General features: G+C 44.2%; 1 protein-coding gene across 1 annotated transcript; it reads left to right on the top strand.

Annotated features, from left to right (window-relative positions):
• Positions 1–1,956: 1,956 nt before the first annotated feature.
• On the top strand, positions 1,957–19,779 carry LOC121613325 (tumor necrosis factor receptor superfamily member 14-like). Its single transcript, XM_041946674.1, has 7 exons — positions 1,957–2,153; positions 5,869–6,019; positions 14,149–14,242; positions 14,667–14,792; positions 15,730–15,885; positions 18,865–18,952; positions 19,044–19,779. Exons 2-7 carry the CDS (start codon positions 5,978–5,980, stop codon positions 19,252–19,254), a joined length of 717 nt encoding a protein of 238 aa, XP_041802608.1. The 5' UTR covers positions 1,957–2,153; positions 5,869–5,977; the 3' UTR covers positions 19,255–19,779.
• The last annotated feature ends 60 nt before the right edge of the window (positions 19,780–19,839 follow it).

Below are 19,839 nucleotides of genomic sequence, written 5' to 3'. Positions count from 1 at the left end.
ACAAGACAATGCAGAATCTGTAATACCCTCATCATTTCACTTGTTCCTCACCTGCTCATCAGACCGAACTCTGTCTGTGCCTCTCCCCACACACAGCTCTAGTTTAGAGTCGAGTGGTCCACATTCCCAAACAACTTGTCGATTGCTTTGTGTTAACTTCAGTAATTGCTGCTCAGTGAACACTTGGGGCCCCTGGAACAACCTGCTTTGACCAGGAGGAAATTTAGCCTTGAAAATGAGCGTTTAGAGAATCTACAGTCTAACCTGAGTACAGTCACCCATCAGCTACAGCTCACAAGTTGACCTCAAGCTGTGTTATTAAAGCTTTATCCAGAGGTAGAACTGAACCGTCATCTCTGTCTGCAGAGCTGTGCAACACCAAAGTGACTGAATAAGAGTGCTTCACGAAGCCAGATCCAGCTGTGTCTAACAGGGGATGTTTCATAGTTTTTCTAATGATAAAGCCAGCCTTATAAAAGTTTTGCCAGCTGATGGATTTCTTTGGCTGGCAAACTTTTACTTAAAATTTGCTCACTACGTGACACATAGGACTAACACAGTGTCAACAGTATAACATGTCAGACCAGGAAACATGAAACATATCTAATTAAACCTGGCTAACCACATAGCCTACACACTATTTAACAGTCAAGCTACTGCTAACAAATATATTTTAAGGCCAGATATATTTGAACTGTCATAGGCTACCTGTTATCTTCTCTTTTTAAAAAGTGCAAAGTCAACTACAATAACAATATTAACCCTAATTTTTTTCAGGTGCTGCTTTGATAAATGTCAAACTTAAATTGGTGTAAAATGAAGTAAAAGGGTTCAAAGTCAATCAGAAAACAAGAAGCTTTGTACATATACACAGGACTGTGGGGACTGTGAGAATATAAGAAGTTTAAAATTCATTGACAGATCAGTTGTTTCATTCAACACCCCAAGTGAATTTAAGCCTTGAAGAGTCAAATGCTTTAAGTGACTTCCATGCAGTGGCAAGTTTGCTGAAGAAAATATAAGGAAACATGAAATCTTAAAGTAAAGTTGTTGGAGTAAGTAACTGAAACGGTCCCAGTGTTTACTTGGTTAAACTCCTTTGCACAGTCATGGCTAAATTTGACCACTTTTTTTTCTGCAGTTTTAGTGCTGTCAGGTTTAATGTGACAAGAAAGAAGAAATGAAATAATAAGAATCTGATGTTCACACAAAGAGTAGAAAATAGCTTGTTTAGTTAAGCAGGGAGATCTTTGTGCTCATCCTCAGCAGGTTGAAGGGATTAACAAATTCATTCAATGTTCAGTTAAATAAAGTTGTGTTGAATTAAGCAGTCATTAGGTTGTTTTGTTGAAGTACTTTCTGACACTTCAGAGTTCAGACTGAATGCTACTTCAGTTGCAGCTGCATGCATCCAGAGCTGTTGTATTCTGCTTCCATGTTCATGAACATGGACTTGGCATCAGAGAACATGGTCACATCAGTGAATTATGTAATGAAGGTGTCGGAGACATTTGTTCTTTTGTTGTTGTTGTTTTTATTTGATTGTTAATCCAATTTGCTTTATTAAGACTAGATATATGTAGTATTTCTTTCATTAGTTTGGCTCGTGGTTTGTTCAGTTTCACTTTATTCTGTTTGGTTGGTTGTAGGTGCTGTAGACAGGTGGAGGACCATCCACCACTTCTTCTTCTGACGTCCATTCAATAAAGTTTAAAAAGACAAAACAAAAAAACAAGTTCGTTTTCTCGAGATAACGAGATAATATCTTAGGAAAACAAACTCCGTTTTGACGAAATAACGAGAAAATATCTTATTATGACGAGATAATATGTCGTTATATCGAGAAAAAAAAACACGTCCGCTTAGGGCTTCCGTAATTGAACATGATGATTGGTGACTTTCTCCGCCCAGAGAAAGCGAAAGCGAAAGTAGTTTTGGTGGCGCAGGTGGCGAAGTCTGAACTGCGTGTCTGTAGGTCTTCGTGTTACTACATTAATATGATTGTCATGGCGTTTTTTTTGTAGCATCCTGGTTCCTTCCCGGATTGTTTCAGTATACAGGACAGCTCTCGGTAAAGTACCATCAGTGTAAATCCAGTTAGGAATTTGCAGAACTTTTCCAGCAGCGCCGCCGTTAACCGACACGACAGCCGAGTGAGTACCGTGTTTCTCCTGCTGTGTTTTCTCTACATTTCTTGACTTGAGGGTAACACATTTAACCTATAACACTACTGACACCAATAATGTGTGTGTTTGCGTGTGTGCGCGTTCGTGTATTTTTTCGGTTTGAAACTTGAATAACAGACTCTCTTATCTTGCGGTCACGTGGTTCATGAAGCTCTCAATAGTTCCAAAGTGACATTGACACAAAGTCACCCAGCAGTATAGAGAGTGAACAAATAGCTCCACCTTTACCAGCTGCAACAGGAAAGTAATGCATGTATTCATACATCAATAATTCTAATTCAATAATATAATGTACATTATTCTGAATTGTCAGACGCATGTTGCAGACATCAGTATGAGATCTTCCTCTTTGTGTTTGGGGGAAGTAAAATGACATATTTCTCCATCACATGGAGCCATAAACAGAGGAGCTGTTCTGTGCAGCTTAAATCCTCCACTTCAGGTTTGTGGTCATGAGCAAGCAGCTGATCTGAGAGACTGTTTCCTCTCCCAAGACCTGATCCCACCATACAGCCATGCAGTCTTTGGACTGGGATCTGATCTCTTCCTCTGCATTAAGGCTGTCCACCGACACACACACAAATCAGAATACAGACCCTCCCATCTGAGTAGATGTTTGTTGTTGGACATGATTTAGTCCATCTAAATGTCAATATATCGTAGCTGTCTAGTTGTACAGACTGTATTTTCCAGTTATTGTTATAAAGGCCAGCACTACTTGGACTATTCCGCCCTCTCTCAGAGTGGTACGTTCCATCTCTGCTCCATCAGACTTTGTTCAGCAGAGTGTGTTTGCTGCCTTCCTGCAGCAGCTTGATTTCTAACACGGATGTTGCTGCCTTTGTCTTTGCTGATTTGTGCGTCCATTGAACTGTAAGTTGTGCTTGTCGCAGGTGAATGTTGTCTCAGGTACATTCCTTTTTTGTCATGAGGATCCTTTCATGTTCACTGGGCAGGTTCGAGTTTGTAATGTTGGCTTTCACCTGTGCACAGCCTGTGTGTAATTGTTCTACATTCAGTGTGTCCTTTTCAATCGTTTCACCTATTAAGATAGATAGATAGATAGATATACTTTATTTATCCCAAGCTGGGAAATTGCAGTGCAGCAGCAGCATTACACACAGTGAAATAAGTGAAAAATTCTGAAATAAGACTATAAAGAGCAAACTATACATAATAAAATATCAAAATAGCGAGCAGTAAAAAGATTATATACATAATAATAAAATAGCAAAATAGTAAGCTGTAGTAATGAAAAGTATTGCACAAAAAAGAATATCTACAGCAAATGGCAATGTGTAGAAAATAAAGTGTACCGTGACTGTAAGCATAAGACAGTGAAAAAAGTGAAAATTTGTGATATAGGGCTAAAAAGAGCAAACTATACAGAATAAAATATCAAAATAGCAAGCAGTAAAAAAATATATACATAATAATTAAAATATCAAAAGTAGCTAACAGTAGTGATAAGAAGTATTGTATTTATTTGTTAGCTGTTATTGTACAGTGTAATGGCATGTGGCAGGAAAGATTTCCTGTATCTGTCCCTTCGACAGCGGAGCTGTAGCAGCCTGTGGGAGAAGGTGCTCCGCTGTCTGTCCACTGTGTGATAGAGAGGGTGCTGATCATTGTCCATGATGGATAATAGTTTATTCAGCGTCCTCCTCTCCACCACATTCTGAAAAGACCCAAGTCTGAGTCCGAGTACAGAGCCAGCCTTCTTGATGATCTTATCAAGTCTGTTGGTGTCGCTGGCTCTGATGCTGCTGCCCCAACAAACGACAGCAAAGAAGATGGCGCTGGCAACAACAGACTGGTAGAAGATCTCCAACATTTTGCTGCACACGTTGAAGGATCTCAGTTTCCTCAGGAAGTAGAGTCTGCTCATCCCCTTCTTGTACAAAGTCTCTGTGTTGGATTTCCAGTCCAGTCTGTTGTCGATCACCACTCTGAGGTATCTGTAGTCCTCCACCTCCTCCAGCACCTCCCCTTTGATCCGTAGTGGCTGTAAAGGCGTCTTCTTCCTCCTGAAGTCGAGCACCATCTCTCTGGTCTTGTTGAGGTTCAGGTGGTTTTGTTCGGACCACTCAACAAAGTTGTCTATCAGTGTCCTGTACTCCCCCTCCTCTCCCTCTCTTATACACCCGACAACAGCTGAGTCGTCAGAGAACTTCTGCAGGTGACATGACACATTAGTTTGACCACCACATCAGACAGACCACTGCCCAGACGGACAAACTGTGGCTGGCCTGTCAAGTAGTCAGTAATCCAGGAGATCACTGCGTCGTTAACACCCATCCCCCGCAGCTTCTCACCCAATAGCAGAGGTTGAATGGTGTTGAAGGCACTGGAGAAATCAAAGAATGTGATCCTTACAGCGCCTCTTCCACCATCCAGATGCATATGGGCTCGTTGCAGCAGGTAAATGACAGCGTCATCGACTCCTAAATGGGGCTGATAGGCAAACTGCAGGGGGTCCAGGAATGTCTTCACCTGTGGACTCAGCTGGGCTAGGACCAGTCTCTCCAGGACTTTCATCACATGGAATGTGAGGGCGACTGGTCTGTAGTCAGCTGGGTCAGATGGCCTCGGCTTCTTGGGGACTGGAACCAGGCAGGACGTCTTCCACAGCTTCGGAACTTTCTCCTGACTAACGCTGGTTGTGTTAACGTGCACATTTAATGTGAGCACATTACACACTGTTCACTTCGGCTGTATTTCTGTGTGTAAGGCACGAAGCTGCATTTTTATTGTTGGATTCTGCCTACTTTGATAAATGAGCGGTTGCAGCCATGCCGGCAGTGCAAGGAGCAGAAATCTCAGAGCATCTTCCCAAATCGATGATCACAGAAAATACAAAATTATCTCTGAAGTTAAGAGAAGTAGTATCAGCAAATGTAGTGTCATAAGTTGTAAGGGAGTTAATACTAATGCATTTACTGTTGTAGCTGGTTGAAGTTGAGCTAGTTTGAACTATTTTATGGACAGTTTGGTGGTTGAGTCCAGTATTTTCACTTTGTTTGAACAGCAGAGCAGTAAAATCTGTTTTATTGTGCAACATCCAAAGTCCAACTAAGAACTAAAAAACAAAAGCTCGAGCTGCTTAAAGCAGTTCTCCTTTTGTTAAAGATAAGATAAGATAAGGCTTTATTAATCCCCAGCTGGGGAAATTCAGGTATTACAGGCAGCAGACAATAGCAGTAGGAAAAATAACAACAGATTAGAGAAATACACACAAAAAAAAAGCTGACTATCTACAACTATAAAACTGTAGAAAATATTGGCATAAAATATTCTGCCACAAATTGTAGAGAATTGAACAGTTTTAACAGAAATTGTACATGATGGGTACGGATAAAGTAAGTACAGCATTTATGCTATTGCACAGTTCTAAATATATATGTCACAGGAGAAGACCAGTATATATGCATAGGTTGAGTACTTTAAGAGAGTGAAAAAGTAATATTGCACACGGTAGTTTGTGTCTGATAAATCACACATCAGTGCAAAAACAGTCTGAATATGTTTATATTCTAAACATATAATTTTGTAATATTTAAACTCAACATCAGGTTTGTTAACCAGGTTTCTCATTTCCATGACGTTTCAGATGTCTGATCTCTGCAGGAAGCTGAAAGTAAACTCTTTCTTGTGATGTCTTCATGGATGTGTTTTCTTGTAGTTTCCAGATTTTGTGGTGGTCCTCGTTCAGGATTTGTCTCTGCACTTCATCCCAACTCTCAGTGAGACGACGTCTTCAGCCCATTAAAACTGTGATCCAGCAGCAGGAAATGATGTTTGGAGGAAAATCTTTGACAGCTGCACCATTACTGGTAAAATCATTTATTACAGCAACCTTTTATGCGCTTGGCAGCAATTCACTCATTGTGTTGCTCCACCTTGCCAACATGTCTTTGTTTAACCCTTTTCTTTATGATTCTCTGACTCTCTCACATCAACACACATTTCAGTGTGAAGAAAATAGAGAAGTGTTGTTCTGAGAGGCTTCATCAGCTCTACTGAGTGATGAGCAGCTGACCTGCCTTTAACCTCCACAGGAGACGAGAGTAGATGTGGTCAAAGCTAAGATGGAGCTGTTCTCAAATAGAGCGGGGGGGGGGGATTTATGTGTAGCCCACACACTGAAGTTACTCTTATCACTCCAGTTAGGGGTGCACGATAGTTATCGGGCCGATAACAGGAAATTATGACGTCATTCCGATAAGTCCGATATCATGACGAATAGCCCCGATAACATATGTGTTTTTGTCAGCACGGCAGTACCTCGCTCCCACTATGAGACCCGAATGGCCTGCAGTGAATGCTGCGTTCATGTGACGTTGGCATAATCAGAAAAACTCAAAAATCAAGAATACCCCCTCATGCCAGAAAACAACTCGATAACTCGGTCATAATTTTGGTAGTTGCTGACTTGAATTAACATTCGCAGCATTTTTACACATGTTACACATAAGGAATAGAAATATAAACTTCAAAAGGCCGGCCGAAAGAACAACTACCAAACGAGGGAACGGGGGAATGCACGTTACACCTTGAATGCAGCATGCTGCACAGCGTGCTTATGAAAACAGAGTTCAGACTTCTTCAAAGTTTCCGAAGAAGACAGTTCGCTGTTTATTCGTAACAAATGTTCCAAGCGAGTTCCACGAGGAGCGAGAAATTGCACGAGCTTTAACACTTCAAACGTGGTCAGCCACCTGAAACATAACCACCGCTTTGACGGAGTTTGGAAAGCATATGAGGACGCCCGGGCTGCTAAAGACGCTAACGTTCGCAAAGAAGCCACCGGGACTAACACACGGCGAGGCTTTCGAAAAATCCAAGAAATTTGCCAAAGGTGACCCACGGGCTGAGGTTATTGAAGATTTAATCATGGACATGATGGCGCTTGCCTTACTATGGACTGCCTTTTTTTTAGTTTGTTTACATAGATAAGTCTAAGTAAGGGATAATGTATCTTTCTTCAGAATGACATAGAAGCCCGACACAAAGCGGTGGGGTTTATTTCTCCATAGGAACCTGCTCACTATACGTCATCCCGCTTAGAACACGGCTTACTACTAAAGCATACAATAATGTGACATAAAATAGTGATTAAAACATATTTTATTGATTTAAAATGAGCCTACTGTCATCTGTCGCTTCTCTCACTGCACAGCGGCTCTGAAAGTAAACACGTACGTTGCGTAGCAACTGCCTCTTACTGTGCGCCGCTGTTTTTGGTTTTGTTTGTGGTATTGATGTCATGATGTTAGGTATATGTGTGTGTTATCGGTTATCGGTGTCGGCCTTTAGGAGCTGAAAGTTATCGGTATCGGTTTTAAAAAACAGTTATCGTGCATCCCTAACTCCAGTGACTTTTCAAATGGCACTTGTTAATTTAAACACAAGATACTTGTGCTGAAAAAGAGGATTCATTCTCAGTGAAGAACCTTGGAGCCCTAATCTGTCTCTTTACATGCCAAAGAGCAGTGATTCCCAACACGTCTCTGGGGGTCATCAGGTGAATACCTCCCCTCAACGGTATTTCGCCTACTTAGTCCCACGACACATCCAGGAGGCTAAGCGGTGAACTCCGGCGTCCCAGAGTCACCCCCCCAGTGCCATTTCACACTGCTCCTACACAATCCAAACAGCACTGCCAGGTTCAACTGACTCAGGCCTGTTTAGGGATGCTCCAGGTAGTGGCCAGTACCGATGCTACCATTTAGGTAATGCTAATGCTAAATGAGAACCGCTAACTGCTAAGAAGAACAGATGACAATACAGCTAGATTCACCTATACTGTTAATGTTAACTGCTAAATGCCAGTGCTAACTGCTAAGATACTATCATACTTCCACAGACTAGATTTAACAGCCTCTTCTAACATTTCCTTCAAGAAGCAAACAAAACAGGAAAACAACCAAAAAAGAACAAAACAAGCCAAGTCTGTATCTTGCAACACAAACTCACCTGAGCAGGCCACATGGTCCCAAAGAGAGACTCTAGCTGGCCACACCCCCACCTTATCTACACTTCCTCTTCCTGGATCTCTTCCTATTGGGAGAGAGAAGATGGGGCGGGGAAAGCAGAGCAGAGGGGAGGTGTCTTGTTCAGACTTTAACCTCTTCTCCTGCCGGATTAGGCATGCATGTCCTCTGCCTCCCCCTACTCCCTCACTGCCTTTATTTCACCCCCCAACTACTATTATTTCTCCTAATCCATATCCACTGACTAGACCTAGCAGCCTCATCTGACATCTCCCTCACTGTCCTCCTTAAATTTTGCCCCTGCACTCCCAGCTCCCTCAACAGTGAAACAGCTGACCCTGCAACAAAACCTCTACATCCCACTTCAACCGGACAAACACTGGTCTTCCATCCCCTCTGCTCAGATTCTGTCTTCAAATCTGCATACTGTCACTACCGAACTAGGACTTGAACCCAAATGCACGACTCAGGAGAAGTGCAAATCAAACAATCTTTAATGACAAAGTAACAAAATAAATCACTCTTTACAGAGGAAGACACAAACTACTCTAATAACTAAGGATCGCTCTCAAGGAGGAAAAACAAAAATCACTCTTACGAGGAAAACGATTGTGACAGGAAAAGGCAAGGCAAAGTATCAAAATAAAGCAAGGCAAGACTATGGTAATCAATTAGACAAAGTAACAAAGAAATACAAAACCTGGTAACAAGACGTGGCATGGAATGGCGTAGGTTCAGACTGCACAAGACAAGACGAACTGGCACGGGACAAAGGGAAACGCAGACTATATATACACATGAGGTAATGGGGAACAGGTGGAAACAATCAGGGCGGGGTAGACAATCAGACAGGCGGGAAGGACACCAGGAAGTCAAGGGCCTGAAACGAGAGGAGAGTTAGGTTTCACAATAAAACAGGAAGTCACAAGACAACATAGACACAGGGCAAAAACATGACTTAACACAACTTCTTGGACATGACAGTACCCCCCCCACCCCCTTCTAGGGACGGCTCCTGACGGACCAAGCAGCTGGGGGTGACGACTGTAAAAGTCCTTTATGAGTGTCCACAATGAAGCTCGCAGGAACCCACGATCGTTCCTCCGGACCATAGCCCTCCCAGTCCACCAGGAATTGCCTGCCCCAGCCCCTGTTGCGCACTGCCAGAAGGGCTTTGACGGAGTAGACAGGACCACCGTCAACCATCCGGGGAGGAGGAGGAGGTGTCACGGCAGGAACCATGGGACTCTGCTTGACTGGTTTCACCCGGCTGACGTGGAAGGTAGGGTGAACTCTCAGGGACCGGGGCAGACGCAGACGAACAGAGGAGGGGCTGATAACCTTGGAAATGGGATATGGGCCTACAAACCGTTGAGCCAGCTTCCTGGAGGGGCAAGTCCCATGTAGAGAGCCAGACCTTCTGGCCAGGCTCATAAGTCGGAGCAGGTCGGCGCCTCCGATCTGCAGCCCTCTTCATGCGGTCCATGCTGCATAGGAGGACCTGAGCTGAGGGGGACAGTGACCTCTTTTTCTGTCTCCAAAAAGACAGGGGGCTGGTAGCCGAAGACGCACTGGAATGGTGACATGCTGGTGGCCAAGGTGGGGAGCGAGTTGTGGGCGTATTCCACCCACACCAGATTCTTGCTCCAGGAAGCGAGACCAGGCATCAGAGGCATGTCTCCAGCTCCTGGTTGAGGCGTTCTGTCTGGCCGTTGGATTCTGTGTGATACCCAGAGGTGAGGCTGACAGTGGCGCCGATGAGTTTGCAAAACTCCTTCCAGAATTTGATGAATTGGGGCCCCCGGTCTGAAACGATATCCTTGGGAAATCCATTAATACGGAACACACGAGTCATCATAATTTCAGCTGTTTCTTTAGTAGAAGGCAGCTTGGGCAAAGCAATGAAATGAGTCATCTTAGAAAATCGATTCACCACTGTGAGGACAGTGGTGTTACCTTCAGAGACCGGGGGCCCCGTGACGAAGTCCAGGGAAATCTCAGCCCAGGGACGAGTGGGAACAGGGAGTGGCTGCAGCAACCCCATCTGAGCTCTGGAGGAGCTCTTGTTGCGGGCACAGATGGAACACGCCTCCACATACTCTTGAACCTCTCGCTGCCCAATGAATCACCTGTGGACGCATATCAACAGGGACAAACAAGCGATTCGCCGGGCAGCCACTAGGTGTCGGGTTCTCACCATTAGCTCGCTTGACCTCAGATTCTATTTGCCAACTCACCGCTCCTACCACACGGTTAAGTGGTAGGATGGGCTCAGGTTACTTGGCAGAAGGCTCCGGGTCGAACAGACGAGACAGGGCATCAGGCTTGGTGTTCTGGGACCCCGGCCTGTAAGACAACACAAAATCAAAGCGATTAAAAAACAGTGTCCACCTGGCTTGACGTGAATTCAGTCTTTATGAATGTATTCCAGGTTTTTGTGGTCAGTCCACACAATGAAAGGGTGCTGTGCACCCTCTAACCAATGTCTCCACTCCTCCAGGGCTATTTTAACAGCCAATAACTCGCGGTTACCAACATCATGGTTCCTCTCAGCCGGCGAGAGCTTTCGAGACAGAAAGGCACAGGGGTGAAGCTTGTTGTCCTTTTTGGAGCGCTGGGAGAGAACCGCTCCCACCCCATTATTGGAGGTGTCCACCACGAACTGCCGGCTGGGATCAGGAACTGTGAGGATGGGAGCAGTGGTGAACCATGCTTTGAGCTGCTGGAAGGCCTCCTCAGCTTGAGGGGACCACAGGAATGGAGTTAGAGGAGAGGTGAGTGCATGGAGGGGTGCAGCTATGGCGCTGAAGTTTCTGATAAACCGTCTGTAAAAGTTAGCAAACCCCAAGAATTGCTGAACCTTTTTACGGCTATCAGGTCTAGGCCACTGAGTCACAGCGCAAACTTTAGCCGGATCCATTTGCATCTTTCCAGGGGCTATGATGAAGCCAAGGAAAGATAGAGTCGGCATGAAACTCATGAAACCTGACGTACATGACCGACATGAGAGTCTGAGTCTGGGGAGAAGATCAAAATGTCATCCAAGTACACATACACAAAGTGATTCAGGAAGTCTCTAAGCACATCATTAATCATTGCTTGAAAAACAGCTGGAGCGTTAGTCAACCCAAACGGCATAACCAAGTATTCGTAATGGCCACTAGGGGTGTTAAAACCCGTCTTCCACTCATCACCCTCTCTGTTTCGCACCAGGTGGTAGGCATTTCTTAGGTCCAGTTTGGTAAAGATCTTAGCCTGCTGAAGTTGATCGAAGGCGGAGGACATGAGTGGCAGAGGGTACCGATTTTTAATAGTAATTTCATTGAGTGGCCCATAGTCAATGCACGGCCGGAGAGACCCATCTTTTTTCCCCACAAAAAAGAACCCCGCCCCAGCAGGCGATGAAGAGGGTTGAATAAGGCCAGCCTTTAATGAGGCCAATGTACTCGGTCATGGCCTTCTTCTCAGGACCAGAAATAGAATACAATCTGCCCTTAGGAATGGGGGCCCCTGGGATCAAGTCAATTGGACAGTCATACGATCTGTGAGGGGGAAGCGAAGTAGCCTTACTCTTACTAAAACCTCACCCAGATCATGGTAGCACCTCTGGACTGACGTCAGGTCAGGAGTTTCGGGGTCTGTGTCAAAATTAACAGAGGCAGCATGAAAAACAGTCTTTACATTCAGTTCATGACATGACTTCAAACACTTGACCTTACAGTTCTCAGCCCAGTTCAAAACCCTCCCAGTATTCCAGTCAATATGTGGGTTATGTTCCTTTAACCAAGGGAATACTAGAATGAGAGAGTGCTGGCTTGAGTTATACAGGTAAAAACACATAAGTTAATGGTGGTCGTCAATGACCACTGTCAGAGGTTCAGTTTTATGAGTCACCCGGAAAAGCAGTCTCCCATCGAGAGCACTGGCCTCTATAGGCTGGGCTAATGGTTCGGCTTTCAGATGGAGTTTAGAGGCGAACCCCCAGTCCATGAGACTTTCATCAGCCCCTGAGGCAATGAGTACGTTAAGACAAACTGTTGAATCATGATGCTTAACCTTGATCTCTGTCAAGGCTTGGGGGGAGAATTCAGCAGAGGAGAAACGACTCACCAGTATCCTCCCATCTACTGGCGAGCCTGCTCTTTTTGCTGGGCACCCTGCGAGGAGATGGCCTTGCTGCCCGCAGTAAAAACACCTGCCTTCCTGCAGCCGGCGACAATGCTCCTCTGTGGATAATTTGGCCCGGCCCACTTGCATGGGTTCCTCTTCCTCCTCGGAGGACACCTTCCTCCGTGGAACTGGTGATGGAACGCGTGAGGAATTCTGTTGACTGAGCGTAGCAGCTGCAGCGCGACCCCAGCGGCGGCCAGCCGGCGGTGCCATTATGATTTGGCTCCATTGACGCTCCTGTATACGATTATCAGTTCTTATCGCTAGGGTTATCAAAGAGTTCAGGTCAGAGGGCAGATCAATGGGCACTAACAGATCTTGAATCTGGTCAGAAAGACCCTTTAGAAAGACATCATACAGGGCTGTAGTATTCCATCCGCTGTCTGTGGCTAGGGTGCGAAAGCGGAGTCCATACCTTGTTTGATGTTGCTCAAATCTCGTGCTTTCTCTCAGTCGGACGAGAGAGGATCAAAAGTCCTCCTCAGGGCCTGTTTAAACTCCTCAAGGGATCCACAGATCGATGAATCACGGGACCACTCAGCCGTAGCCCACGCCTTCGCCCTCCCGGTGAGATGCGAAATCATGAATGCCACCTTGGATCATTCTGTAGGGAAGGCTGATGGCAAGTATTCATAATGCATTTCACAGTCAACTATGAATGGTCGACATTCTCCAGACTCACCGGAGAACCTTTTGGGTGGGGCAAGGCAGGGAGCTGTAGCGTGGAGAGCAAGGCCCGATGATGCTTCAGCAGCCGTCGGAGGCGGTGTGGCTGCTGGGCCAGGAGAGGTGGAACCCTCCGTGAGGTGAGCGAGGACTTGATGAACTTGGGCTGCCAGGAGGTTCACTTGGGTGGTGATGGCTCCTTTGATATCCTCCTGACAGTTCGCCAGCTCCTTCACTCCGCCACGCAGGAAGGACATCTGATTCAGGCGGACATTTTGGGAGCGAATGACAGCCATTAACTGGTCTGAGTCGGCTGGGTTCATGTTGGCCAGTTCGTACTGTCACGACTGAACTAGGACTTGAACCCAAATGCACGACTCAGGAGACAAAGTGCAAATCAAACAATCTTTAATGACAAAGTAACAAAATAAATCACTCTTTACTAGGGCTGCAACGATTAGTCGACGTAATCGATTACGTCGACAATAAAAATTTGTCGACGTGAAAATTTAAGCGTCGACTAGTCATGTATGATAAACACACACAGTCCGCTTCGTGCTCATCTGTAACTGCAGTGCACTACAGGAAGTGTTGGGGGCAGTATCGCTCGCCGTTTACATCGCGCAAGGAAACAGAGAAGGAGAATGAATGAATGAATTGTGGCGGAACAAATAAGGGCAAAAACATGACTTAACACAACTTCTTGGACATGACACATACCCAGTCTTCTTCCTTTCATAAGCTGCCTCCACTGAATTTTCCCAAGGGACTGTTAACTCAATAAAATAAGGTCTTTTTACTCATTGACCATAAGACTATGTCCAGCCTCAGATTGCTATAAACTATTTCCTGGGGCACAACTAGCTTTCCTCCCAAGTCCACCTGCATTTCCCAATCATCCGCCCCTGCCTTCTCCCTGACTTAGCAGCTCTATTTTTCTCCCCCTCTTGAACAAACTGCACACCTAACCTCTCCTTTCCAGAACTTCCAGAATTCACCTGCTTCCTTCTTTCTTCAATGCCGACAGCTAAGCTTCTCAGCACCTGACTAATGTGACCTCATTAACTCTCATGTTATTTCACACTGTAACTCAACTGCAAAGGTCAGACAACAACCTCTTTGTTCCTCTTCAGATACTTCTGATGAATATCTTCAGAGGACAAACCCTTACATGTCATCAATCAGAGTACATGATAGGAGACAAGTGCTGTCGTATGTGTCTTCCTGGTAAGATCTAATTGAATATTGAAGGGATATTTCTCTTTGGTAGTTACATATGGAGCGTTTTGTTATCCCACCAGGTGCCAGCAGTGCTCACCTGAATCAACCACTTGTGTGCACATCAGTGGACTCAGTCTTTCTCTCTTGGCTGCTGTTGTTTTGTTCACAAGTGAAATGTATGTGTGGAGGACCTGCATCTGACTTGAGTTTTTTCCAAAAGTAAAACAACAAGCTGAAATTTAGATATTTTTGGAATCATTTGTGATTTTAGAACTTTGGCTTCATCTGGTGGTTGTAATAAAAATGACACTGTAGTCGACAGTCCAAGTTCACAGCTCACAACATGTGCTTCACTCTCAGGATTACATGTTTTCATTTCATTTCAACATTATATGGTATTAAATTAAACTGCTGGTTTTGTTTTGAACAGGAAGTCGAGTTAAAACAGATTGCTCAGAGTCCAGAGATACTTCCTGTCTGCCCTGCTCTGAGGGAACCTTCATGAATCATCCAACTGGACTTAAGCGATGTTTTGCCTGTACAAGCTGTGCTGCAGGTAAACTTCTGTTAATATTTAACTAATAATAGAAACGTATGACTAAGCCGAGATTTAAAGGCGGTAAGTCAGCTTATTATTGCAAGTCCCTCTGTTGGTGCTGAGTAAGACCTGAGGAAACTGTTAAAGATTGAGTGTTGTCATTGCGAAGATGCAGAGACACATTTTGAAGAGTTTAGTGCACATTAGTTTCAAAAATAACAGCCTCACATGAGACAACATTTGAGTTAAAGACAAAAGACTCAAAACAGTAAAACCTCATTCTTTCAGAGTGGAAGCTTTGAGGTTCTGAATGAGAGCAGAGATGCAGTAGAGGCGCATTATCGCCACCCAGTGGTGAGCAGTCCTGCTGCTGGAGTCACGTGACCGTGTGAGGCAGCTGGATATGGACATCACGCTGACCGCCCTGAATATACAGCAGAGACACTGCAGCTGTTTTCTGAAATTAACTCCAGACAATGTCCACAGAATCGTCCAGAGTCATCCTTTCACACATGTAGCACATTTGTCCGTGTCAGACACGTTCTCACTTACTGGAAATACTGTTTAGTTTTGGCGAGGAGTGGCGCCTGGGTAGAGCATAGTTTCCTCAGTTGTTCCACAGAAATAAAGAAGTTTTTATCAGTGGGACTTGCAGTAATGATAGAACTCACCTTGCAGAAGTCACTGGTGTCCTCCATCTCTACTTTTTCCTGCCACAATGAAGTCAAATCTCCACTGGGTGGTATGGACGACTGCTCTTCCTCTCCCACTGTATCAAGACCATACCAGACAATCAATCATGCAGATGTTTCTCCATGAATCCATCAAGAGAAGCTGTTCTTTCACATTTGTCATAAAAACTAAAGATGTTATTTAAATGGCACGTTGCTCTCTTGTAGCTCAACCAGAATTAAAGTTTCCTATCTGCCTTTGTGACCTCTGTATGTGTTGACAGGTTCTGGTTTGAAAATAAAGACGTCATGTGCAGCAACATCAGATACAGTTTGTGAACCTCTGGAGGGATTCCACTGTTTGGACCCTACAGGGGAAGGCTGCACGACAGCACAGAAACACACAAGGTGTCAACCAGGACAATACGTCAGACAAAAAGGTTGGTTTTCTTGTGCTGACTTTATGTTTATGTGACTTTCAGGTGTAGTTTAAGTGTTTAGTGAGAGCCAAAGTTCAGAGAAACTGACCGCAATGACAAGTTGCTCATTAAATCTGCGAGCGGTGATCTCTGGTCACAAGACAGCAGAAAAGAAGCACCAAAATAAATCTGCAGAAGAAGAAGCTGCAGCTGATTGAAACCAGTTGAGCCATCCTGTTAGCTGTAGCTGTCAGTGATGGAACTGTGGGATGATCGACTCAATGACTCACTGAGTAAAACCACTGAGGCTGATGAGTTATAATGTGCAGTGCATGGAAAGGAACTGAAACTGTTTTTAGCCACATTTAGGCGGCGTTGTGAACTGTTCACCCTGCAGTTCCAGCTCCAAAAGTCTCTTCACATTAACCACATGGGATTATTTGATAAAAGATCCGTAGCACAAGGTCGACTTAGTGTAAATTAGTGCCAATATCAAGTCAGAGATGATACTTGTATTTACCTAAATGTGATTTTATTCTTCTTAATCTGACAAAGCTCATTTTTCACCAGCTGCTTGATAGAAATACTGAGCGTCCTGGTTCAAACATATTAGATTATCAGCTTAAGTCACAGAAATGTGACTCCTGATAGTGACGTGACTTGATCTGTTGCATAGTTGGACTGCAGACACACTCGGTCTTCTTGCTTTGTGCAGCGCTGTATTCTGTATGACATTAAGTGAGCTGCAGTAGAGCTCTGCGTGGGACTGTTTTCTTAATCCCGCTCCCGCTGAATTTCTGACCATTACCGCCCGCACCTGCAACATGTGTGTTACACTCCCGCCCGCACCAGCAAAACTCTGAGAATTTATGCCCGCACAATAATAGAAATGAATTGATTTTGTGTCTTCTCCTGTCCCGCAGGAGAAAAACACGTCATTCTATGGGCTATTAATAGATACTCATGGGGATGTTTGATTCGTTTCCCTGGGCTGCGTGTCTTGGACGCACTGGTAGAGACCTTGTTTTAGCTTTTTCTCGATTTCAGTTGTTGACTCCATCATCCTGTCACTCCCGCAGTGTTTTTTTTAGCCGCCCGTTCCCACCCGCAGCAAAATTCAAACCGCCCACTCCCGCGAGATTTGTGTTGGGTCCCGCAGGACCTGGCGGGACCCAATCCCAATGCAGCCCTCTACTCTGCAGCACTGTCACTGATTGTAACTCCTCCACCTCATAGCGTCTCATAGCAGCTTTTGTTCTTGCAGAGCAGGAACATGCAGTGTTTCTTCTTTCCAGCTGCCACAGCTTTAATTTCACTTCGAATGATTTCACATCTGAAAGCAGAGAGCTGAGAAGCTGCTGGAAGTCGAGGTTCAGCTCTGAGAGGTTCTTGGTAATGTTCACCATGAAGGTCAAATCACACAGACACTTGCTATCACTGAGTGTCCACATCAGGTTTCCCTTCATCTCTGACAAACTGTGGAACAATTTTACAGCAGCAGCAACAAGGCTCTCCTTCACAAATCCTCCCTCTGAATGAGGTTTCAGCTTCTTTGCTATTAACTCGTTCACCACAAAACCTGTCTGCTGGAGGTTCTCCACCCCTGCTATACATGCTGCCACTGGGTGACATTCAAAACTCTGCAGCTATGAACCAGAACCAAGAGCAGAGAGCACATTAGTCCATGTTTAGCTGCTCTGAACTGGCTTCCTGTAACATTCAGAATAGATTTTAAGGTTCTCCTCCTTGTATACAAAGCCCTTAATGGACTAGGACCAAGCAACATCGCTCACTCTCTTGTTTATTATGTGCCTTCAAGAACACTGTGATCATCTGCTGCTGGTTTTTGGATGTTTCCAGAACGGTTAAAAGAAAGTTTGGGATGCAGCCTTTGTCCATTACACCCCAGAGCTCAGGAACACACAGGAAGCAGCTCGCTGAATATTTGAAAAAGAAAGCTAAAAACGTATCTCTTGACTTTAGCCTTTAACTAGCTCTGACTTCCTGATTCAGGCCTGAAGCTTTTGTGCTTATGTGCTGCTGCACTTCTTTTCAGTTGTTGTAGTTAACTTGATTTTATTCATCCTATGTACTATATGTACTATTTTTTCTACTTGTATTACTATTATTCAGTTGTTTTGTTTCCATCTTGTGTTTGCATTGTCTTTTCTCTGTTTTCATCCTTTTTGTATCTTATTTTTGCTGCTATTGTGGGTGGGTTTTATTTTCCATCTTATTTTCTGTCCCTGTTTTTATGTTCATTCTGTCTGTTTTATATCAAGCTCTTGCTACGTGTGATTTCTTTGTTATAAAACACTTTGAGCTGCATTTCTTGTATGAAGGTGCTATGTAAAACCAGTTTATCATTATCCTCCAGTCGTCTGCTGGTCACCTGTCACGTCACTGAAATTCCATGTTTAGATGATATGCCAACAACTGAACTGTCTGTAGGAAACTAAGCAAACTCCATCAGCTGATGGAGGCCACAAGACGTGTCTGAAAGCTCCACAAAATTGCAACTAATGGAATTTTAGGTGATTTTTTTAACCACAGGATCGAGTTTGTGCAACCGCAAAGCTTGCCTTCACTGGCTGGTCTCATGTCAGCAGTTCTGATGAGACCTCTGTGTTTGTTTTCCAACACAAATACAAAGCAGCACCTGTCTGCAGTCCTGCTTTGTCTTGAAAGGCCATCAGTGACCCTCACATCTGCTGAACAGCTGCAGTTCAGGTCAGGCAGACACTTCTGGGCCAAAGTCTAGAAAACTGGTTAAGTCTGACCTCTGGACTCATTGATCTATGGGGGGGTCAACTAGAGGAGCTGCTCTGATCGAGTGGGCCGGAAAAGCAGAGGAATTTTGTTCTTTCTGTCAGGATAAATTGGTTTATTTTTGGAAAAAACACACTTTTCATAAATCCCTGATGTCTTAAACACTTTTCTAACCCTCATAATGTCTCAGCTGAACTAGTTTCAATAGATACTGAATGTGTCTTTCTACAGGAACAGCATTAACAGACACTGTGTGCTCTGACTGCACTGGTGAAACATATTCAGATGGAACGTTTCCATCCTGTCAGCCACACAGACAGTAAGTGAAGCTTCACATCACACACCTGAATTCTTCAGCAGTGACTTCATCCTACAAATGTTCCTGTAAAAATGTCCTTCTGTCATTCCAGATGTGAATCAGAGAATCTTCAGCTGATAAAACCAGGAACTGTTTCAACTGATGCTGAGTGTGGAGAACAAAGTTCAGACTGGAAAACAGTTATATGCATCATATCTGCTGTTGTTGTTCTGGTGCTTTTAGTTGTTGTAGTAGTGCTATCTGCAATTTATTGTGTCAGAAAGAAGAAAAGAAATCTAAACATAGGTATGATTTACATTTAGACAGTAAAACCTCCATCATGTTTTTGAATGAAAATAATCATTGATTTGTTGATGACTGTGTTTTTCATTGGTGATGTTTTATAGCAGAAAGAAGAGAAAATGCAGAAAAACGGGTAAGTTTTATACTCTGCACTTTTATTAGCAGGTCTGTTTCACTGTATGGAAAATAGTACTGGGGGGGTCACAGGACACACTTTTCAGACTCAAAGTAACAACCCCTGTTTTTGTTCTTAAACTCTGTTTTTGTGTTTAATCTTTATTGTTGTCTTGTTTTTACTGTTATATTTTTGGCACTCACTGTGACAAACATCATTTCGATCCCTCCATACGTCCCGTGCATATGGTGTCAATAAATAAAGTTGACTTTGACTTGAGCTAGCAGCAAAACTAGCGAATAACTCAGACCATCGGAGGGAAAGTGAGACAGATCCAGAAATCTGTCATATTGTCATTTATTTCCAGGCTCACTCCTGTGTTCCCACCCTCCTCTGACTTCCTCCACACACACACGCTGTTCGTCTTCATGTCTACAGTAAATGTCAGTGTGATGTGTGTTCACAGTACATTTCAATAAGGAACAATGCT

The sequence above is a fragment of the Chelmon rostratus genome, chromosome 10, assembly GCF_017976325.1.
Source record: "Chelmon rostratus isolate fCheRos1 chromosome 10, fCheRos1.pri, whole genome shotgun sequence".
In the NCBI taxonomy this organism is placed as follows: domain Eukaryota; kingdom Metazoa; phylum Chordata; class Actinopteri; order Chaetodontiformes; family Chaetodontidae; genus Chelmon; species Chelmon rostratus.
The sequence above is the reverse complement of the archived record's forward strand: the minus strand, read 5'-3'. Positions and strand labels throughout refer to the sequence as shown.

Bases quoted from the DNA above. Each gene is read 5' to 3' on its own strand.
- LOC121613325 (XM_041946674.1), top strand. From the start codon at position 5,978: ATGATGTTTGGAGGAAAATCTTTGACAGCTGCACCATTACTG. The intron at 14,243-14,666 runs GTAAGATCTAAT...TGTTTTGAACAG, and splicing joins CTGTCGTATGTGTCTTCCTG to GAAGTCGAGTTAAAACAGAT. The intron at 18,953-19,043 runs GTAAGTGAAGCT...CTGTCATTCCAG, and splicing joins TCCTGTCAGCCACACAGACA to ATGTGAATCAGAGAATCTTC.